The sequence below is a fragment of the Balaenoptera physalus genome (genome assembly GCF_965194825.1).
Source record: "Balaenoptera physalus genome assembly, chromosome: 7".
Taxonomy (NCBI): Eukaryota; Metazoa; Chordata; class Mammalia; order Artiodactyla; family Balaenopteridae; genus Balaenoptera; species Balaenoptera physalus.
In genome coordinates this window covers 8,460,135-8,484,393 of record NC_138886.1, presented here as the reverse complement: position 1 = coordinate 8,484,393, position 24,259 = coordinate 8,460,135, and the positions used below count along the sequence as shown (strand labels likewise).

Here is a 24,259-nt window from a genome sequence, read left to right as displayed (position 1 = left end):
CTTATGAAGCCTGCATTTTCTAACGTGGACTTTGTCTCCCTTCCTCCCCACATCTTGCCCAATGTGTTCTTGGAGAGAAAAAGAGGTGCTGGAATGGCTGGGGCTACCTTAAAATGCAGTACCTGTGCAGTAAAAGGATGACTCCCAATGTTTTATTGTTACTCTTCATATAGACCCAGTGTTTCTTAGCCCAAAGGAGGTGGTGAAGAGAAAAATAAATTGCCATCCAGCTTTCTGTAATGACCACAAATTTGCTCTGTTTTGGGCAACAAAGTCAGTGACCAAATATGTTTCCCAGTTCTTCTCCATTGGCCATACAGTAAGTAGAAAATGTCCTGATATTTTGGCCATAGGGTGGACAGTCAGTCTTCAGACTCATGAATTGTCATCTTTTGTGCTGAATCTTCACAAATATTTTACTGGGAATTTGAGTATCAGGGACTGCTAGTCAGATATTATTTTAATGAAGAAACCAAGATGGATAGCGTTTGAGATGAAGGGTTAGATGACAGTACTCATCCTGACTTGCCTCAGATTTCTCAATAGAATAGGTGGAGAGGTCATTGCTTAGAAGAAGAGGTGTTTCTGGAGTGGCGATTTGGTGATTGACAAGTCAGGGCCAAGATGGGAGACGTAATGGGAAGTGAAAAAGGAATGGATAAAAGAACTGGGGAGTGGTAGTGAAGATCTAGCCATGGTCAAGAAGCACGAGCTTGTCATAGGCCTAGTCATATGGAAACATGTTTCTTTGAACACAGAAGGGAAGTATGAGAGTTTACTTGGTAGGAGATGATTGAAAACTGGGACTTGACTTGGTGGGCTTAAGTAGAACTCAGCAGTACAAAGGTCTATGTGTTAGTAAATGCAGTGTTGATGTGATTAACCACAGATCCCCAGCTAGAATGTGTACCAGAAAGAGCCAGCATGGGTTATAAGTCAGGTACTGTGATGACAAGTCTATACCACTGTGGGTGAGAGCAGGTTTGGGGTCTTAGTAGTGGATGGCAAAGCCATGAAGTTAAGTGAGGTCATTAGATTTGAGACAGCTGAAGGACGTGAGCTCAAGACATCAGATAAATCATTGTGATGGACGTTGAGTTTGCTGAGGATGGTGGCCAGAGATGTGGATGATAAGTCTGAGCCCAGATCCGAGGCCTTGGTTGTTCTTTAGCCAACAATTATCTTCCTAGCTGGGGAATCTTCTAACCAATTCAGGTTCTCTGACATGTGCCCTGGTGCTCAGCACTCCAGCTGCCCAACCTCCCAAATCTTTTCTCCACCCCATGGCACAGGCAGAATAGGATGGAGGTGAAGAGTGGGAGGAAGAAAACATCTCCTCTGGTCCCCATCTCCACTCCCTTGCCTCTCGCTGCAGACAGCGGAAGTGAACCAGACTGACCAGGAGAAGTGAACCAGGGGCCCAGGAGCAGCACTTGCCAGTCAGGGGATGGCTTATTCCACCCATGTTCAGGCCTTATCTCCCCACCTTTTTTTGATGGAAACATTTGAACTTTCTTTCTTCCCTTCTGAGCCATACTTTCTAAATCAGGGGTATGGATGTGTGTCAGTGTGTCTACATGTCTGTGATTTGCATATGCAAATGGTCTCCTTGACCAGTATTTGTAGTTTTTAAAATCTACTTATGTTGGAAATCATTTCTCAAAGGTCCTGTACATCTTCCAGAATAAATTGCATTATAGTGACAAAACCTGCAGCTCCCCAAGGCAGAGCTGTCCCTCCAGCCTCTGACCGCCCCCAGTGCCCCATCCTTACTTCTGTGCTGTGGCATTTAACCAGGTTATGTGTGATTTATCTGTTTACATGTGTGTGTCTCTCTCTCCCAGTAGGCTCTGTGCTCCTCCAGGGTAGGGATCATGTTGCATTTGTCTTTATAATTCCAGCAGTTAGTACAGGCCCTGAGAAATTAGTTCTCAATAATATCGGAAGAGTGACAAATGTTTAAACAGACCTTCCAAGAGTGTAAATGCAGCACTGAAATGGTTTAATCATACTAACAATAATCAGGGCATTTTATATTAATCATTATCCTATTATTATTAAAATACATATTGTTATAACATGATTGAGCACTTCCTATGTCCAGAAACGATTCTAGGCTCATTCCATGTTTTATATTATTGAATCCTCTCCACAAGCCTAAAAGCGGCTGCAATCATTGTCCTCATTTTAGAGATAAGGAAAATGGAATTTAGAGAGGAAAAATTAAGTGATTTGCCCAAGGTCACACAGCTAGTAAGTGTGGAACTGAAATTTGAACCTGATCAGTTGGGTGCCAAAACCCACACATGTAACCACTCATTTTAAAGAGAGGAGATAGGGGCGGGGGATGGAAATCTGAAATATTATTTTTAAACTTATAATTTACACAAATTTTAAAAGATTTTTTCCCTGGGTTAAAATACTGTTTCTGTGACTTATATATACCTGAATGCCAAGTACCCAGTGCATGATAAGCAGAGACCGCAGGGATCCTAGCGCTGCTTAAAGTATGGAAACAGACACCAGCCCAAAGAAACAAAGCAATTCAGTAGAGAGGAAAGAGCCTTTTGTTTTTGAAAATTTATGTATTTGTATTAATTTAGGAAATATTCTCATCTAATTGCCTCTAATATTAAACTAATAATACTTTTATTTACAGTAGTTAATGAATAACACTTTATTCTTCCTTTTTTAATTTTTTCTTTTACATTAATTTGTTAAATCATACAGATGGATATTATTGCTTGGATATTACTTTTTTCCAGAAATAAAACATCTAAGACATTGAACACTGTTTAGTGTTAAATGAATCAGTTACACTTTGGCTGAAATTAGAAAGCCTCTACTCCAGATATTAAATTACATGAATTTACACCGTTTTTAGTGTATTTAACTAACTGAAGGTGTTTCAGCCTGAGAAACTGAATTGATCTTGGTCACCCAGAGTTGCATCAAGGTCCAGCATGTCACAGTCCTGTCCACCGGAACTTTCCGTGACTGTGGAAATCTGTCATTTGCTCTGTCCAGGGTAGCCATCACCTGTGGCTACTGAACACTTAAAATACGGACAGCGCAACAGAGGAACTGAGTGTTTTTTATTTTATCTCAATTAATTTAAAATTAGATTTAAATGGGGCTAGTGGCTCCAGTATTGACCAATGCAGGAATTCTAAAGGAATCCCTCACAGGACCAGGCAGATCCTAACCAAGTGATGATTTGATTTGCTTTTTCCCTTTTCTCTCTTGGGCGCAGTCCTCCTCAGTACCGATCCTTTGGTGTATGACCAGGTTAGAAACGTTAGACAAAATAAAATAACGTAAAAATCATGTCTTTTTTTCTTAGCATTACTCACGTTAAATATATGTTAATTCCCTTTCCCTGAACTTCTGCACCAAAACAAACTCAAAAGAATTCTGCTATTTGTATCTTCTGTAGGGAAACTCTCCCCTGCGTTCCCGGTGAGTGAGGGTGTGGCTGGCAGGTGGAAATGGGGCCCTTCCCCTCCTTGAAGACCCTCTGAGCCAGGACTGCCTCTGTGGGGTGGTGTTCTGACAACCTCTCCAGTTCTACAGTTATTGGTGTATTCAGGTTTCTTCCCCTCCTTAAAAGAATCTTCATTATATATATTTTCCTAGAAAATTTCCATTTCACTGAAGTTTTTGGTAATAGTCGCATAGTCTCACATGGTATTCTCTCACACTTTAAAAAATCTCTTTTCTTCTTAGCAATTATATTTTCTTTATTATCACTCTGTGTATTTGTGTTTGTCTTTGATTTTTATTTATTTCTTTATTTTATTGAAATATAGTTGATTTACATTATTGTGTTAGTTTCAGGTGTACAGCAAAGTGATTCAGTTATATATATGTGTATATATACACATTTATGTATATACAGGTATATGTATTTTTTTTCAGATTCTTTTTCATTATAGGTTATTACAAGATATTGAATATAGTTCCCTGTGCTATACAGTAAGTCCTTGTTGTTTATTTATTTTATACATAGTAGTGTGTATCTGTTAATCCCAAACTCCTAATTTATAAAAATACGGAATGCTTCACAAATTTGCATGTCATCCTTGCTCAGGGACCATGCTAATCTTCTCTGAATCGTTCTAATTTTAGTATACATGCTGCCGAAGCGAGCGCTCTTTGCTTTTTAGAATCAGACCTGCTGGCCATCTCTTGGATGTGTTTATCAATTCTACTGCCTTTCTAAATCTGTAATTTCTGCTCTGATCTTTTATTGATTCCTCCCCCCTGCTTTCCTTGGGTGTATTTCATTGTTCTTTCTGTACCTTCTAGCAGTTAATGCTTTAGTTCATTGTTTTTATTCTTTCTTATTTAATGATGAAATCATTTAAGTATCTGAATTTTCCTGTAAATACAGCATCTATTGCATTATCTGTTTTGATAGGTACTGTTCTCGTTGATGTCTGGATAGTGTCCAATTTTAGTTTTCCTACTTGACCCAAGAGTTTTTTCAGATGTATATTTTAAAATTTCCCACTTTTTTATCCTTTTGACACTAACTTCTCATTCAGTTGCACTATACTAAAAAAATCATCTGTATAGTTTCTGTTTTGCAGAATTTACTCATGCTTGCTTTTATTCAATATTTGATCAGCTTTTAAAACTTTAATAGATTTTCTTTAAAGGTATGTATTCTCTGTTTGTACCTTGATAAATTCAGTATATGTCTATTAAATCATCCTTATTAATTTTATTACTTGATTTCTCTGTAATTCCTTACTATTTCTTGCCTTGACCTATCAGAGAGAAATATACTAAAATCCCCCATTATAATTATAATTTTAGAAACTCCATCTATTTATAAGAGTTTTGTTTTATAATGAGTGTCTATAATTATTATATTTTGGGAGTGAGTAGCTCTATCTATCCGTGTACCATAACTTTTTTTTTTAATTTATTTATTTTATTTATGGCTGTGTTGGGTCTTCGTTTCTGTGCGAGGGCTTTCTCTAGTTGTGGCAAGTGGGGGCCACTCTTCATCGCGGGGCGTGGGCCTCTCACTATCACGGCCTCTCTTGTTGCGGAGCACAGGCTCCAGACGCGCAGGCTCAGTAATTGTGGCTCACGGGCCCAGTTGCTCCGTGGCATGTGAGATCCTCCCAGACCAGGGCTCGAACCTGTGTCCCCTGCACTGGCAGGCAGACTCTCAACTACTGTGCCACCAGGGAAGCCCCATAACTTTTTTAATGATATTTTTTTCCTAAGTTCTGCCATCTGATTTTATTATTCCCTCACCATTTTCTCCCCAACTTACCATGAATATTTTTTACTTTGCCTTTCTTTTTCAGGATTATCTTATTGTATTTACTGTATTGTTTTATTTTATTATCCCTTGCAGCTAGTTGGATTTCATTTGTATTTCCAATCCTTGAGTCTTTCTTCCTTTAATAGAGGAGTGTAGCCCATTGATATTTATTGTAATGTCTGTGCTGTTCTCTCCAATGACCTCTAGGAGGTGTTCCAGACTCCCCGTTATCCACTTCCTCATTTTACCCCTCTCCCTCACTCCATCCTTTAGGAGTGCAGATCTGGACTGATCAGATTAAAAAATATCTTACTGGTCACTGAACTCCTGGGTAGGCAGACCACTTGCAAAGGTTAGAGCACATGTGGGAATGTCCTTTTTGGACATTTCTCCTGAAGAATAACAAAGGGCCAGGTATACTCCTGTGTGAGGAGACTGCCTGACTCCCTCCTCTCTGCTGGCTTTAGAGGGGTGAGATCTCAGATTGCCTTGCTCTCTACTTTGTTTCTAAACCTTTCGGGCTGGTCTGCAGTAAATAAAGGCATTCTCTAGTTGTGGTCTAGCTCATTAGTAGGGGACCTTACCAGAGGGTAGTTGGTCTACGGAATGATTTGGTTGGCCTTGGGTTCTCTGCCCAAAGACCATCTTAACAACACCCCAGTCCATTATTCCTTGTATTTTTCTCTCAGGTATGTTCTCTGTGTTTTTGATAATCATTTTCCTCTGTTTATCTCAAACTGATATTCTAATCTACTCTTTTGGGGTATTTTCTTCTCAGTATCTAATTTTGAATTCACTATGGTCACTGTGAAATGTGGTCTACATTTCAAAATTCAGAAACCATGCTTTTACATCAGAAAGCTGATCACATATTGTTCCATATTCATAGATCAAGTATCCTCCCAAATTATTACAATTAGTGATGGCCTAAAATTTCCTTGTGCTTTTTGTAGTAAATTATATTTCCTAGAACATTTGCTCATATACCTCAAGTCAGTTTCCACATTTTAAATTATGGACTTGTCATAGGTTTCATGATTTTTTTCTTTGTTCTTCCTTGTAGGGTATGTTATAGGGTATATAGTTGGCTTAGAACATCAAAATGCAGTTAAAAACAAGTGTATTTCTCTGTCACATCCAGCCAAGCATTTTAAGTTGTTGGGTGGCTGTGCCCCACACATTCAGGCTTGGGATGAACCCACTGTCTTCAATATGGACTTCGAGGTCTCTCTGGTCATTGAGGTTTAACCAGTGGAGGGAAAGAGCACGTGCGGGGGCACCTCCCCTCTCTCAAGGGCTGGGATCCCTGAATGCCACTGGGACTTTGACCCACCTGCAAGTGGGGAGATGAAGTCAAATGGCCACCTTGAGGGAACTGTGGTCTAGCCATGTGTCCGGCTACAATTCCATTACGGTGGAAGATGGTGAGAATGGATTTTGGCGGCAACCAGAACTCTGTACCACGTGGAAAGAGTCGGAGGAGAGGGCTTCTTGGTTGTGCAGTACTAGACATTTAGATGAGTTCTAGCAGACATTGTGTCATTCCTGAGTCAAATCTCCTTCCAACAAAGGGAAGAGTTTATAGATTTTTAATAGTTTTAATTGGCCAGATCAAAGGCTTATGAGGAATAATAGAAAGAAAACTACTGATAGAAACAGCTTCTCTGCTGTGTTAAAAGGATATTTTTTTCCTGGAGTGTTATTTTTTTCAACCCCTCGTTCACTGGAGCACTGTCCCCTTTCACGTCAGGTGGTGTACCAGTCCTCATCAGCACCAGCTTCCACGACACCCTCTGGTTTACTTAACCAGCTGCCCGAGCCAGCTGGGGGTTGGGGGTGCGGGGCAGGGGAGCTCTGGGGCTGCCATTCCACTTGCCAGCGAGAGTCACTTCCCCAGTGTGACTGGTAGGTCGCCTTCCCACCTACTGCCCGAACACCCACCCTCACCTCAGACAGGCCCTGCCAGCATGAGCTCAGCAGTGTTAGTTTGACCTTAGCTGGACTAAGTTACTACTCAGGCTGCCTTTCCCTTGCAAATGGTGATTCAAGTGATTTGGTCTGTCCTTCACCTTGGTCTTTCTTTCATCATAGACCTGGTAGAATCCCTTTGAAATTTCTTGGGTGAGTAATGAACCTTCTTGGTTTCTGGGGCTAGAGTAGATCTTACCCCCAGTCTTATATCCCTTTGGTCATTTCCACAGGGATTTGGCATTCATCTGTTCATGGATTTCTTGTGTAATAAATATTTAGTGAGTATCAATACTGTGTCAGGCAATGAGCATAGCTCTGGGGATGCAGTGGTGAGAAAACCATAGACTTCCTGGAGCTTCTCAGTGGGAGTGGAGGGGGTGCATGAGGAAAGACAGGCATGAATCAGGTGATGGCACAAAGGAATGGCAATCAGAACCCTGAGGCCCTCTCTGAGACTTGCAATGGGAGCTTTTCCCAGGCAGTGAGGTCAAGGAAGGTGTCTGAGCAACGGGGGCTGTGGTGAAATTGAATGATAAGGAGTTCACGAGGGGAAGCGGGGAGAGGAAGCCCTTCCAGGTGAGGGGGTCCCGTGCGTGCACATCCTCTGGTGGGAAGGGGGGGGATGCCAGGATAGAGATGGGATTGTGGGACAATCAGATTCGCAGTTGCCAAAATCCGCTGCGCTTTGATGTGAGGAGTGGTTTGGAGAGAAGCGATGGTGGGTGGATGCACAGGCCAGTTAGGAGATGGTTGCAGTCACCCAGGGGAGAGATGACAGTGACCTGATGGAGATGGTGGTGGTGGCGATGGTGACGGTGATAGAGTTAAACATGTTAGACTAAGGCAGGAGTTCAGGGTCTTCACGGATTTTGTGATTATAGTTCAGAGGGAGCTCAATTCTTTCTAACCATCAAATCATTAAACATGTCCTTCCTTTCTTCTTCTTGAACCTTTCAATCAAGATAAGTGATAAGCTTCTTGTTCTCGTCTCAGCAAAGGAAAAGGGCATCATAGCCTGTGCCTAGCAGTGTCTGGAATATAGTCCACCACTATTTATACTTGTTATGTGAATGAATGACTGAATCAGTGAATGACGGTCAGGTCTTCTCCCAAGCCTTTGAGTCCTGGATGAGACTGGCTATAGTGAGGACTATATCTACCAACCTCTAATACAGGGATGTGTGTGTCACCCTCTCTCTTTATACGCCTATGGCAGACATTAGTAATTGATTGCGGCTCCTGGCATCAATGTGTGACAGTACACATGGAGTATTACCAACCAGGGAAACCCTTCTCAGTCTTGGTGTCCAGAGGTAGATCTGATACCGTGTGACCCAAAGCGCCCACCATACTCTGCCATGTGGCTCAAAGTCCCCAAGCAAACAGACACTAATGCAGGACATTCCCAGGGCTTAGAGATCACCTCGCAGGAGCTGAGAGCAAAGGTCAGACCTCTCTTTGGGCAAATTAAATTCTTTTCTACGTAGCCTCTATTGCTCATCTTCAGTCTATCAACAGTGTAAAGATCTGATGATATAAAAGCTAAACATGTACATAAAAATCTTCTTCGTAATTTTTTTTAGAAATTATTTTGCAGGATATATGTTAGGTATACATATAAGTTAGGACCTTATCATGGACATTCCATGGAGGAGGGTTAAGTAGGGTACTGGTCAGATGAGGATAACAGGCTTCTGGAATCTGACTGCCTGTGTTCACATCCCAGGCCTACCACTGACTTAGATGTAACCTTGCCTAGTTATTTTAACCTTTCTCTGCCTCAGTTTCCTCATTCATAAATGAGAATAATGATAATACCTACTTTGTGTTGTTTTTATGAGAATTAAATGAGATAATACATGTTAAGGCCAGAGGAGTACATGGCACGTAGAAGCTCTCAATAAATATTAGATACTATTATTTTTGTATTTATCACGGGAAAAGTTTATCAATCTTTTTCAAACAATTTTCCTTGGGAAAAGTTGTAGAGTTTTTCCCTGAAATTTTTCCATTTATTTTCACACTTTCATATCTCTGAAAGATGAGTAAAAATATGAGATAATCATTCTTAAGAAATTGTGTATCATTTTACTGGGTAAGACTTGAGAAGTGCCCCTCTGGGCAAGTGTGTTCTAATGGGATTTCTGGGATATGGAAATCGTTAGCAGATCTCTGCTGCAAATTTGTGGGCAGATTTAAAAGGTTAAAAAAAGACATGTCATTTTCCTAAGTTGTTCCTAAGTTGCTACTGAGAAATCTAGAAGATTTAGGAGAAAGTAAGTTAAATCTTGAGTCAGTGATTTTAGGACTGATGCACCAAGCACTGATTTCTTTTTAACTCATCTCTTTTTAGCACCGAGCTCCTTGAATGGAGACTGCCTATTTGCAAGCATCGCATCGCTGGAGCTAAAATACAGTCTGCCAGCCTTGGAAGGGACTAATTGGCCTTTTGGAAACTGTTTGAAACTGAATGAAGCACAAGAGCTTTCTGTGATGTTAGCAGAGCCTTGAGTTTCTGCCAGCCATTAATTGTTTTTTAGGCTTTCCTGTGAAGGCAGCTGAACTTGAGACTTGGCTTTCGGTTTTGCCGTCTGTGAGCTACGCTTGTCCGCGTGTGACGTGTGTTAAGGTTGTAGGGAGCATCACCTCGAAGCTTCAGTATTGGAATATGTTCAGATTTAGATTTGATGCTCTTGTTTTCCACTCTTATGGGTTAGGTGTTCCTCACTCTTCAGCTTCCTAAAGACTGGGGCCCACCTGTACGAGGGTGTGGCTGGTAGAGCTTCCAAGAGACTGTTAGCTCTAGGCTGGGCCCTCCAGCTCTCACTGGATTTGACTTACTCATAGGCAGATACGGACAGATGGAAGGGGCATTGCAAATGGTGACGCAGCTTCCTAACTGAGTGCGCTTTTGTCCCCCAGCTTATTTCTAGTGATGCCGATGGAGCCATCCAAAGGGCCGGAAGGTTCAGAGTGGAAAACGGCTCTTCAGATGAGGTAAGGAAGTCTGTATCATCACCAAGCACACAATCATGGTGCCTGTGATACAGCCGTGAGCAGCTTGTGATCCTCTTTTCCACAGAAGACCTGCCTAATTGGAGCCCAGGAAGGGGTCAGTAGGGCTCTTCAGAGTTTTGCTTGAAGCAAACAGGAAGGGAAAGTGCCATCATTCTTTGTATGGAAGGTGCTATTAATAGAGTGACACGTACCCTTTGAAAGATCTGTAATAAAGCCAGGTAGACACATGAAGGTGGTCTGCCAGCAATGGGACCAAAGACAAATTCACAGCCACAGCACCCTTTGTGAATGGCCCCTGGAACCCTAGCTCTTACCCTCTGCCAGGCTTGTAGGCTTGGAACTGCCATGTGAGCAATGTCAGGGTCCAGGAGAGAGATGCAAAAAATTACTGTGATTATAAAATGTCGTCTTTATTCAGAGAAGACACCAAGAAAGGAGGCCATTCCTGTCTGCCACTGCTTGGGCCCAAGCCCTCTTTCTGGACTCTGCTGGTCATCCTCGCCATAGGCCACAGGGACTCGCCTTGCTGGCCTTTCTTTGTTAAAACTTCCACTGCCCGCTCCATCCCTTGGAGTCTACCCCCAGAACTGCTGAGTGCTATCTAAGCCCCCCAGTTTTTTCTTCTTTGCTGCTTCTCTGAGAGGCAGCCCATTGCAGTGCTTCAGCACCCCCAGCTTTGGCATCAGGCAAGCCTGGGTTCAAGTTCCAGCTCCCCCACCTCCTAGTTGTGTGACCCTAGGCAAGTAATCAGCCTTTCTGAAGCCCGGATTCTTCATCTGTAAGGAGGAAACGGTCTTGGGATTATCGAGAGGATTCAGTGAGCTAAGCTTGTAAAGCTATTAGCGCTCTGCCCAGTGTATAGTGAGAGTTCAGTGAGTGAGAGCTGTAATAGTAATAATGGTTGTTGTTGTTCCCATAAGTGGTGCTGTATGGCCAGCCTTGCCCTCCTGACCACTTCCTCAATCACGTCTTGGTGATGGGCTATGGATTTAACTTGAAAGCCACAGCATTCAGGAAGTTGTTGCTCATCTTCACCTTTACCTTAACTTAGCAAAGCCCTTCACCCAGACGTGGTACCCTCACCATTGCTGTGAGGCAAAGGGGGCAGTCCCACCTTGGGCTGGACCCCTGAATAGGTGCCCACATACTTCTTATCCAGAATGATGTCAACTGACCTGCATAGAAGAAAGAACTCCCAGGGAAATTTGCTTCTGAAGCTTTGAGACAGCCCTCCCCAAATGGTCCTGCTCCTGAGACAAGACAGTCTTATCCTCACAGACTCAAGCAGCCAAGGGTGTCCCAGGAGCTAAGCCAGGAGCAGAAGCGTCGAGTCCTCATTCTCCAGTGCTCAGAAGGCTAGCAGCCGCCAGGCCAAGTATCTACTTTGGGCACCTAAGTACCAGAGATACCAGAGGTTGCTGTACCTCAGCACATCTTTCTGCTACCAAAATTTTACAGAACTTCAGCCCAGCCCGAAATGAACAAACTGCACTGGCTTTCCCCGCCCCACATAAGCACAACTCTGGCCTCTGCCAAGACCAGTGTCTAGAGGAAATCCACAACTCCCCAGAAAAACGTAAATGGAGCCTTCATGCAGTCCTAGGATCACCACGCACTTTGGTTATCAAACACTCCTGCCTGGCCCTGTCACCTGGCCATGCCACATGCCAGAGGACAAGGTCAGGGACTGGAAATCACCTATGGTGGATCATGGGCCACAGTGGCTCCAGAGTCAGGCTGCTGGGGTTCAAATCATGGCCCCACAACTCACCAACAGTGTGGCCGTGGGCGGTTCACTTAACACCTTTGGAACCATTTGGTGGAGTTACTGATTTAACAAACCCTTGTGGTCTGGTGCATTCAAAACACAGTCCTGTCTCAGATTGCTCAAATACTGTTTTAAGTTTTGTTCCACCAAAGCCATCAAGCATGAGTGCTCCATTGGAGCACCTTGGCTGGATTTTATATCCGTGGTCTTCAGTTAAAAGCTCTGGCCAGTGCTAGCGCCCAGCCTGGTGAAAGACCGAGGAGGAACGTGAGACTCAGAGGGAAAAAAACCTGGCTTGCTCTGAGTTTGTTAAAGCAGTTAGTGCATTAGAAGGCTCAACACGCTGCTTGAAGTTTTTCAAACCCATGAACAAATTGCAAAGCAATTTCAGTACTGAGTTATTTTTCCTTTTATCGTTGCATCGATACAGTATGGATACTAGACCCTTATCAGATATATGATTTGCCAAAATTTTCTCCCATTCCTTAGGTTGTGTTCTCACTTTCTTGATTGTGTCCCTTGAAGCATAAAAGTTTCTTAATTTGCTAGTATCTAGCTCATCGATTTTGTCTTCTGTTGCTTGTGCTTCTCCTATCGTATCTAAGAAACCATTGCCTAATCCAGGGTTGCTTGGTCACTTTTTAGAGTTTACTCTTCCCTTTGGATAATGTCAAATTTGTCTTTTATTTCTTTAAACATAGTCAGTGTAATGGTTTTATTATCTGTGACTGATAATTCCAATATGTGAGGGTTTTTGTGGCCCTCTGTCTGTTAGATTTTTCTCCTGGCATATTCTCATGGTGTACTGCGCTCCTCTGTGTGCTTGGCTGCCTGATTGTGTGCTGTTTGTTGTTCTTGAAGATGATTTTTTAGGAATAATATAAGGCTTAGGATGCATTGCCTTTTGGTACAGAGTGTGATCCTGTGATTTATTATAAGAAATATATATTTGGTCTTCGTACCTCTTCCTGGCACAGAGCTCCTAAAACCCTTGGAATTTTCTAAGTAATGAGAGTGATCATGGTGTCTTTTGTTATGTTAATAAGTGACTTCTGGAAAGCCCCTAAGTTTCCTAAGGATGGGAGCTGGTCACCAGAGGAACCAATCACGTGATTAGAGGGTTAGCACTTCAGTCCAACCCCAGCCTCCTGGGAGGGGAGAGGGGCTGGAGAGTGAGTTCAATTCCCAACGGCCAATGATTTAATCAGTCCTGCCTATGGGATGCAGCCTCCATAAGAACTTGAGAGGGCAGCATTTAGAGAGCTTCCAGATGGGTGAACACCTGGAGATTCCAGAAGAGTGGCCGGCTCGGAGAGCATGGGCACTCCACACCCCCTCCCACGTCCACACACCTTGCCCCATGCATCTCTTCCATCTGGCTGTTCCTGAGTTATATCCTTTTATAATAAACTAGTAATCTAAGTAGTCAAGTGTTTCTCTGAGGTCTGTGCTCTAGCAAATTACTCAAACCCAAGGAGAGGGTCATGGGAACCTTCAGTCTATAGCCAGTTGATCAGAAGCACAGGAGACCACCAGGATTTGCAGTTTGCATCGGAAGTTGCAGACGTCAGAAGCAGTCTTGTAGGACTGAGCCCTTAACCTGTGGGATCCGACACTGTCTCCAGGTAGACAGTGTCAGAATTGAGTTGAATTACAGGACACCCAGCTGGTGTCGGAGAATTGCTTGGTGGTGTGGGGGGAAACCACATATTGGAATTGGTGTCAGAATCAGAGGGAGGGTTCGCATTTGCTTTTGCCAGACACCTTTAAACTAAAGTCCCAGCTTGAAACTTTTTAAACTCTTTAAGCCAAGATACAGGATGGAGCTGCAAATTTACATGAAGGCTGGCTTGTGGTCATAGCACCTCAGAGACACTCCTCCACTCAGCACTGTGGCAGGCTTCCTTGGAGTCTTTGGGGTAGAGGTGGTCTCTTCCGGTTCACTGTTTTCTTGAATGTGTAACCCTTTGGGGTCCCAGCTTAATGTGGGGTGGGTCTCCTATAGACTTACCTACTTCAGTGGATCCTGGGGGTTTGATTCTTTGCCCTCTTGCCTCTTGAGGTCACCCAAACCCAAGAGTAATTTTACCAGGATCGATAGATATCTTCAAGCTAAAGAGAATTTCCATGCTCCGCTTACCTCTCCGGGTTCCCACTTGCCTTTGTTTTGACTGGTAATTCCTTACTATCTTGTAAGCTCTCCAGTGCTTTTAAGGAGATGACTTTAATATTTGTCTAATGCTTTTAGTTTCTTCAGTGGGAGGTTTGGTCGAATAACCTAGCTCACCATTACCAAAAACATAAGTTATATCAGGAGCGCTATTCATATAACACATCAAGTCATTCATTCAACCCACACGCAGGATCACTTCTCGATGCCAGACAGGCTGAGTGCTGGTGATGCGGGAATGAATAAGACTGCTGACTGCTAAGGTCCCTGCCCCCGTGGGCTCACAGACAGGCAGGAGAGCGGTCAGTAAATAACACAGATACATAGGATGATTGCAAATTTTGGTAACTCCTGTGGAGAAAACACAAAGGGGGCGTGTCATAAGGACGTCACGGTGAGGCCCAGGCTCGGAGCAGTGCTTCTCAGACTGTGTGTGGTAAAGGGCCTGCTTTTTTATTTCCACTCTGTTGCAGGGCTCTCTGTGGTCCTACTACGTATGACCGGTTTGCAGCACCCCCTCATACAACTCACCACCAAATTCAATAACACCCGGATTGGTCTGGGTTCTGTTTAAGGAAGCTAATCCCCTAAGACTTGCTCTCCACTGCTGTCTCCTTCATCACAGACTGCTGGCGGATCAGCACCCATCTGTGGACCACACCTTCCTGCCGTAGAGTTCATCTAGGCCCATCCTCCACCCGAGGCATGAACCCCTGCAACAACTTTGCCAACAGTTAGCTCATCTGTCCCTGCCTGAATATATCTCCAGTGATGGGAAACTTGCTCCCCCCTTGATAGGTTTCTTCCTCTGGACACCAAGCAGTTCCATCACCAACTAGGTCTCCCACAATTCAGTTCAATTCTGACCGTAACTACCTGGAGCTAGCGTCAGGCTCCACTGGTTTCAGGCTCAGTTCCACACACTGCCCTCACTTCAGATACCGGTGGCAAGTATCAGGTCCCCAGGGTACCCACACATCCGTCTAACTTGGCTACAAAGTCAGGGGTTCCCATAACCCCCCTCCTCGGGTTCAGTAATTCACTGAAATGACTCACAGAACTCAGGAAAGCACTTTACTTACCATACCCTTTTATTACAAAGGATACAATTTGGGAACAGCCAAATGGAAGAGATGCAGAGGGCAAGGGATGGGGGATGGGGGCACAGAGCTCCCCTGCCCTCTTTGGGTGCACCACCCTCCCAGCACCTTGATATAGTCACCAACCCAGAAGCTCACATGGGTATGGTTGATTAATTCCTTCAATCTCCAGCCCCTCTCCCCTCCTGAAAGGTTGCAAGGTGGGGCTGAAAGTGCCAAGCTTCTAATCTAGTTTGGTCTTTCTAGCTACCGGCCCCATCCTGAAGCTAGCTAGGGGCCCACCAAGAGTTGCCTCATTGGAGCAAAAGATGCTCCTGTCACCCTTATGTCTCAGGAAATGCCAAGGGTTCTAGGAGTTCTGTGCCAGGAGCCAGAGACAAAGCCGAAATATAAATTTCCCGTTATACCACAACCCTAAAGTTACTTCCATTTTTCGGCATCTCTCATTGCTAGAAAGTTCTTTTTATTGAACAGAATTCATCTGTCTGTATTTTCCACTCAGAGTTTCTATTTATGGTTTCTGGAGCCCAGAGTGTAAGGCTGAGCCTTCTTCAGCATGATAGGCCTTCAAGCATTCCAAGACATCTGCTGTTTTTCTCCTAAGACATGGACTCAGTTCCACTTGTCATCACACTCCCTGCTGCTCCTTGGACACATGAGGTGGTTACTGGACCTTTTAGGTGGAAGTGCTCGGAAATGAGCACCTGGCTCCAGGTGCGCCTCACGGCCACAGAGTGAGGCCGGCTCATCCCCTTCCTTGCTGTGCACACGTTCCTCTTTTCACGAAGCCCGAGGACTCATTGCGAACTTACAATATGCCACCCCCAGCTCCAGTCTTTTTCACATGTGCTGTTATTTAGCTGTGAGGCAACATCATGGTATAGTGGAGACAATTTTGGAGACAAGCAAACCTGGGTTCAGACCTCAGCTCTACCACTTACCAGTTTATGACTCAATGTCAGGGAACCTCAATCTCCTACTGGGTAAAAAAGAGAGAGAATTCCTACTTTGTAGCACCTGGCCTTCTCCACCCTTTACTTGTACAATTTGTATTTGTACAAACACAAATTTGTACATTTAGATGTAGGATTTTGCATTGTCCACACTGAATTTAATCTCATTAGTGTGTCCTGTAATTGCTAATTGTCAAGAGTTTTTTTTGACATCTTGATTCTGTCACCTGTCCTATTAGCTAACCCAGTGAGAATCTTTATATTACCTTCAGATGTGCTTATCCTGCCATCTGTGTGCTCATTCAGATTATTAATTAAAATGACTGTGACCCTCGGGTAGATCCCTGGAAACCTCCCTTACAGCTCACTTGTATGTATCAATTAGTATATGGTGGAGCAGAGGGGACAATCTTTCAGCTTTTTATAGATCTCTTCCTTAGCATGGGGAGGATTCTCTTACACTCTGTTGGGGGACATGTAAATGAGTACAGTCTTTGGGGAAGGCAATTAGCAATCATTAAAAATGTGTATACCATTTGGCCAGCAGTTCTACTACTGGGATGTGTATTATAGCATTATTTTAAAATAAAAAAATAAAAAATAGAAACACTTGGAAATAACATCAGTTTCCATCAGTAGAGGAATGATTTTGAAAATTATGATTTAGACACTGGAATGCTTAGTAGCTGTTAGAAAGAATGAGGTACAGGTAAATGTAATAATACCATAGAAAAACATTTACCATACAGTTCTAGACATAAAAGCAAGTTCCAGAATGATTCATATGATATCATCCCATTTCCTTAAAAACAACAAAAAAGATAATCTTGCTTGTCAATATTCAAGAAAATTTCCAAAAGGATACCTAAGAATTTAATAGTAATTGCTTCTGGAGTGGAAATGGGAGGTCAGGAAAGAAGTTAGAGGACCTTAACTTTCTACCCTTTTATGTTTACATATTTTACACATCTATACTCAACTGAAGTGTTTAATTTTTTAAAAAAACTATGTAGTTGTTAAAAGGAACAAGGTAGATCTGTATGTACTAACAGAAATATTTCTAAGCTTTCTTTTTTTAGTGAAAAAATAAGTTTCAGTGTAATACCTATAATACTATCCCATTTATGAAAACAGATTATGTGTGTATATATACATATGTATGTAAATATATGTATATGTATGTGAATGTGTATACGTATGTGTAGACACATTTTTGTAAATGCATAAAAAGACCTGGGACTATCCAAACCAATCTGGCAACATGGTTATTATATGGCAAGGAAGTAGATTAGGACATGGGGGTTGGGGGGAAAAAAAGCATTTTAATTTTTGTATGATTTAACTTTTTTCAACCAGCTTATATTTATATTTGCAATTCAAAATTAAAAAAATTTTTTTTAAATCCATCTTCTTTATTGTCAGTGTTCTTTCAGCAATTTAACCTAGAAAGTGAAGGAAAGTCAGTTTAAAAGCATTCATTCATTAATTAAACTCACTCTGGAAGAGACTCTGAAAAATCACAGGCATTATATAAAACTATGGATCTCATTTGTAGCCTGAGTGCTTGTGTTGTGTGGACTCCCTGCTTAAAGTCAAATATTAGAGAACATTCAGATAAAATGGGGGTGTTATACATGGATTTTGATTAAATTCTCTTCACAATATCCTGGCCATATACAGTCTTCATCCTTCACATCCCGCAAGTATAAATGTGGTTAAACAAAACAAAACAAGGAAAGCAACAAGGAGCTCCTGTGGGCTTTGGAATTTGATGCAGAAATGATTCAGGATTTCTCAGTCTCAAGATTCATTCAACCCTGTGGGCATGTTCAAGCACATCTGCAGCATAGAAGAATTTGAGTTCATTACTGCATAATACCTTTTAGCAAATGATTATCTAAAAGGGATAAAATTAGTATGGGTGTTTGCAGTGTTAAACTTTGTCTGGAAAATGTGATCTTCAGAATATTTCCTCCTAACATTCTTGTTGATGTCAAGTAAATACTGTGTTCCTGTGTAACTGTCACCTTAAAATGCTATAGGAAGTTTCTGTATCTTTGAAATCCTCTATAAAATAGGCCATACTTAAAATAGTTAAGATCTATTGCAAAATTAAAAACACAATTGAGTACTACTACACCCACTCCAGAACTGCTAAAATTAAAAGGACTGAAACGCTAAGAGTTGGTCAGAGGATGTGGAGCAACCGGAACTCTTCCATGAATTGCTAATCGTGTAAAATTGGTGCATTCCCTTTGGGAGACTGTTGGCAGTATTTACTAAAACTGAACGTCTGCATCCTCTGGGTCCCAGGATGTACACCCAACAGAAATGGGTACTTATGTCCACCAAAAAACAGACACAAGAGTGTTCATTGTGGCTTTATTCCTAATAACCAAAAACTGGAAACAATTCACATGTCCATCAACTGAAGAGTGAATACATAAATTTTGGAGTGCATACATGGACCGCTATATGGCAGTGGGACAGAGTGAACTACTGCTTCACCAATAACGGGGATGAATGTCACAGACAGAACGTCAAAGAACAAAGAGCCTGACTCAAACGAATACACATGATGTGATTTGATTTCTATGAAGTTCAAGAGTAGGTAAAACTAATCCATGGTGATAGAAGTCGGGGTAGTAGTTACCTGTGTGATTGAGTGTTGACTGGGAAAATGCATGAATGAGCCTGCGGGGGTACTGAAAAGCTTTTCTGTCTTGATCAGGTGGTTACAAGGGTGTATACATATTTTTAAATCATTTCAGTGTACACTTAAGACTTGTGCCCTTTACTGTCTACTGCTACGACATATCATCAGGAATTGGAACTCATTTTCAGAGTCTTTCTTCTGGGGTCCTGAACAGAGGGATTTTATTTTTTCTCTTAGTCTCCATTTCTTTTGTCGGTTCCTGCGTGTATTCTTGTCTTTACACCTCATCATATGTGCTTTTAATAAGGGACAGGAAGTATCTTGCTCTGTGAGACTCACAACTTTTCTGGTGTTGGGTTTTTTCCCCATTAAGTATTCAGTGAAGATGAAAGTTAAATAGGTATCTTTTTGATCATTAAAAAAAGGACTCATAATTGACAGTTTGTACTCAATAGAGGTTTGGGACATGACACTGGCCAGAGTCCCTTCTCTCACTCCAAGATGCTGTGCTGCATCTTGCCCCTCCCTCTATTATTCATTCTGCTGGTCCAACCTTCTGAGGGGGGTCGGCAGACTCAAGGGCTTCAGAAGGTCAGGAGTATGGGGGTCATTTTCTATGCCTTTGAACCCCCTTCTCAGAGTAATGTTTTTTTTAATGCTTTAAACAAAATACATAGAATTACAAAGGAAAACAGATGTATTGAAATAGTTATCAAAATGATTTTAGGGGCTTCCCTGGTGGCACAGTGGTTGAGAGTCTGCCTGCCAATGCAGGGGACCTGGGTTCGGGCCCTGGTCTGGGAAGATCCCACATGCCGCGGAGCAACTAGGCCCGTGAGCCACAATTACTGAGCCTGCGCGTCTGGAGCCTGTGCTCTGAAACAAGAGAGGCCGCGATAATGAGAGGCCCACGCACCGCGATGAAGAGAGGCCCCCACTTGCCGCAACTAGAGCCCTCGCACAGAAACGAAGACCCAACACAGCAATCAATCAATCAATCAATCAATCAATAAAATTTTAAAAAATGATTTTAAAAGCTAATTTATGATACTGTAATATACATGCTTTTTAATTAATACATTAAATAACAAATCTAGCAGCAGATCGCATAACTGTTGTAATTTTGAGCAGGGAAGGGTATAAACAGTATTTTGAGATATCTGCAATCACTATAATGGGTTCTGAAAGTATCTGATTTTTTTTTTTTTTTTTTTTGGTGACATGGTTATCAGAGCTGTTCATTCTACTTTTTCTGCATACATTCATAATTGAATGAAATACTGAATTTTAGTCGGAAGCCAGGGAAAATAAAGATTTTTTTTTCCCCATCCAAGTTCATGCTCACTCTGGATTCTTTTAGAACCCTTGGTATAGAGCATTGATTCTCAAAGTTCAGTGTCCATCAGAAATCACCTGGGATGCTAAAGAAAGCTCTCTGAGCCATGCAAGTGTTGGAGGCTCGAGAGGCTTAAGTGTCCTGGTGACTTAAGAGTTTCCTCTCCAGGCTCTGCTGATGCTTTCCAGGATCCAGGGCCTTGGGACCATGACACCATCCACTGTGGGTCTGACTTTGTAAGGCCAGCTGCCTAGGCTGGACCCCACTGAGGTCTGGTCAGATGATGCCTGAGGCTGGCTGCTGGACCCCAGGTAATGTCATAGCTGAGTGCTACATGGTGGCACAGTGGAAAGAACTGTGGACCAGGAGTACTGCCTGAGGTTTATGGTTATAAAATGAATAGCTGTTGACCATGAATCAGCCAGAAATTCCACAAGGAACAAAATCAAATTATACGCTCTTCTTGAATCACACCAGAAGGTCAAAACTAAGAGGCAACATTTTGAACAGGTGATCAACATTAATATCACCAATGAGGAACAGATGGACATCTTGAAATATGATCCGCTGAGAAGGACATGCTCACTTATGTCATATTCCGATCAAGCACGCATAACCTGAATCTAATCATGCAGAAACATCAGACAAACCCCAAATGAGGAGTGCTTTATTTAAAAAAAAAAAGGGGGGGGCATGCTGCATTCTTCAGAAATGTCAGTGTCATAAAAGACAAAGAAAACCTGTGGCATGTTCCAGATTAAAGGAGTCTAAAGAGACATGACAACTAAATGATCCTGTACTGAAGGGGGAAAATGTTTCAAGCAACATTGTTGAGTCAATTGACAAAATTGGAATACAGGTGGTAGATTAAATTATTGTATCAAAGCTAAATTTACAAAAGTTGATAAAGCTGTATTGTGGTTATATAAGAAGATACTCCTATTCTTGGGAAATACACATTGAAGTATTTGGGAATAAAGGGCTATTATTTATGCAATTTAGTCTTAAATGATTCGGGAAAAAGTGTGTGTGTGTGTAGAGGGATAGAGAGTAGTGAACAAGTGAATAATGGGATAAAATGTTAGCAGTAGGTGAATCTGGTAAAGGGCATACAGATGCTTTTTGCACTCTTCTTATTCTTGCAACTTTTATGTAAGTTTAAAATCACTGTCAAATAAAAATGTATATATATGGGTGTGGGTATGGGGGGATATATATATATATATCACTGATTTTTTTAAAGTCAAGAAAATTCAATAAAGGCACAATAATACTAAGAATTTTAACCTACTTTTTACCCCTTGATAGATTAAAAAGGCATAACATTAAATAAAAGACTCAGAAGATGATGTAATGGTTAAGATTTAAAAGAAGAAAAAAAACACTCTGACATTAGAACTGATTTGTTTTAGCTCCACTACTTATTATTTCTGAAACCTTAGGCAACATACTTAAATTATCTAAGCATCAATTTCTTCATCTGAAAGTAAGGGGATAAAATCGACTCTATCTCATGAGTTGGTGGAGATACTATGGAGATAATTCATGTAAAGTGTGTGGCCTAATACTTTGCATTTAGAGCTCTTTCCGTGAACGTCATTATTTCCAGAGCAATGAGAAAGACAGAAAGCATCCTAATTCACTTTATAAAGTAATATAACCCTGAAAGCATGACAGAAATATATACTGAAAAGAAACCTATAGATTCACCTCACCAATAAATATGATGCATAAGTCATTTTTTTAAATCCAGCAATACAGTATATCAACAGAATACCTATAAGGGTGTCTTCCAGAAATCTAAGAACCATTCAGTATAAGAAGAGCCAATGGTATAATTTATTACATGACTATGATTTTCCCCATTTAACCTATTCGCTAAATAGTTGCCAAAAAAAAAAAAGCTTTCAGTAAAATTCAATATTCATTTCTGAGAAAACCGCTTTATAAACTTGGAATTGAAGGGAACTTCTTCAACATGATAAAGAAACTGACCACAGTCATCCAGTAAATCACTAGAGCCATGTCAGAATGAGAAAAGAATGTTCCAGCAGTCTGTCTTACACACAGGGCACAATGTAGATGTCAATGGAGTTTCAAACTGTATATTCAGTATGATTCCATTTTGGTAAGAAAAGTACATATGTACATGTAGGGGAAAATTTTGAGGAAACCATATCAAATCATTAATAATGATTATATCTTTGGATAGAGGATTCAGATTATTCGTTATGTTTATCCATATTTTCCACATTAATTGAGTTACAGTAAATTTTTAAAATTCTACAAAGAATATGAACTCAAGATGCTGCCAAGATGTGTTCCAGGTGAAATGTGCCTGTTAACAGGATAACAAACAGAAGGGCATGCCTCTGCGGGCACCAACTCCCAAATGTTGTGGAAGCTTCGGCCCAGAAAGGAGAAAAACTTTAAACTCGAGTACCCTCAAGTTAGAAATCGCTTAGCTCACTGGTTCACCTGGTGGTTTTTCCTACCCCCCAAGGACCTTCAGAACGTTTCTATGATGTGGATTTAGACCAGTGTCTTTTCTAATGAGAACATGTGGTTACAGCCCTGTTTGTACACTTTTAACAGTGACTTTTCTGGTTCTTTGGCATCTGGTTCATTACTACCTTGTTTACTTTCTAAATAAGCCTCTTAATGGCATAACTTTGTTCCATTACAGAATGCAACTGCTCTGCCAGGCACTTGGCGAAGGACAGACGTGCACTTAGAGAACCCAGAATACCACACCAGATGGTATTTCAAGTATTTTTTAGGACAAGGTAATTATGTCATTACAGTGGTTGGGAAGAAAGGATATTCAGAATGAAAATTAGTGTCGGTATAATTTCTGGTACCCTATATGTGTGAAAGTTATCAGTTTAGGGACACTGAGGTCAGGGCATTTCATTTCAAGGTCAGTTGTAATCTTTGTAGATTTGTAAGCTTTGAAGATTCAGCCCTAGCAGGTTTTCCTCGGTTTTAAATTTGTTATTTATATTTTATTTTTTATCTTATATTTTTATCTTTAAGTTTTTTATTTAGTTAGTTTTTGCCAGTTGTTTTTGTCCCTGGGGAGTTAAAGAGGATTAGATAGTATGAATGAGTGATTTGCGAGATGAGAAGAATTTGCAGGGCACAAAACAATTTTAGACTTAACAAGGCACGTACCCAGTCTATAGTGGGCCTTGAACAGTTAGTTCAAGGCAGTGAGGGGGAGAAACGATTCCCTGAGCTCCAGGGCCAATGCAGAGCAGAGAGGCATTACGCTGTAGGCTCTGGTGACCAGGATTTGTTTATCACTTACCAAGTGCCAGGCAATGTGCTTTTGCAAAGGCAGCTGTGATCCCTGCCCTCGTGGAGACTGTAGACTGTTTGAATCCTGGTTCTGCCGTTATCAACATAGGACCTTAACACTAGTTACTCCCACCTCTCTGAGTCTTAATTCCTTATCTGTAAAGTGGGGGTATTACTAGTACATACCTAGGAGGTTTGAACAGAAGTGTCAGTGAGGCACACTAAGTCTGGTGCCTGGCACATACCAAGAGCTCTGTCATGAATAGTGATGTACATTTGAAGCAAAAGGCTCATGTGAACATATATGGAAAGGTGGGAAACAGGAGTGTGATTAGCGACAGAAGGCAATGGGAATGGAAGAATAATCACTATGGCAGGATTAGAAATGGCTTAGATAAATTGCTTATCAGGCTAATGCATTTATTTATTTGTAGAAGATGTGATACTTGAGCTATAAAATGAGAGTGAGCAGACCCAAATGATGTCTTTTTAAAAATCGGATACTGTATTATTCCAAGAAGTTCACTTATTTGGCAAGACATATCTCTTTATAAAGAAAGAAATTGGGGGAAAGTTGCTATCTTCACAAATGCTTGAAAGCATAGTGCCTGGAGTAGTGATGACTTCAGAGAAAAGTGGTGCCGTCAGTTTGGATGCCTTCAGCTGCCTCAACGGTCTTAAACAATAAGGGAGACAACAAGAGACC

The 24,259-nt window shown here is 41.6% G+C and overlaps 1 protein-coding gene and 1 long non-coding RNA gene across 9 annotated transcripts in view; one reads left to right on the top strand and one right to left on the bottom strand.

Annotated features, from left to right (window-relative positions):
* Positions 1 to 24,259, top strand: part of GARNL3 (GTPase activating Rap/RanGAP domain like 3) — a 154,204-nt gene that overhangs the window by 59,739 nt on the left and 70,206 nt on the right. For 7 of the 8 annotated variants that reach the window (XM_082470056.1, XM_082470058.1, XM_082470063.1 and 4 more), the window contains 2 exons: positions 10,175 to 10,249; positions 22,940 to 23,039. In XM_082470056.1, coding sequence (XP_082326182.1) covers positions 10,175 to 10,249; positions 22,940 to 23,039 — 175 coding nt within the window. Of the gene's footprint in view, positions 1 to 3,840; positions 3,976 to 10,174; positions 10,250 to 22,939; positions 23,040 to 24,259 lie in introns of those variants that run through there. The other variant, XM_082470061.1, reaches the window with a different exon arrangement.
* LOC309664594 overlaps positions 1 to 24,259 on the bottom strand; it is a 135,604-nt gene that overhangs the window by 46,147 nt on the left and 65,198 nt on the right. The gene's annotated exons all lie outside the window — the stretch shown is intronic.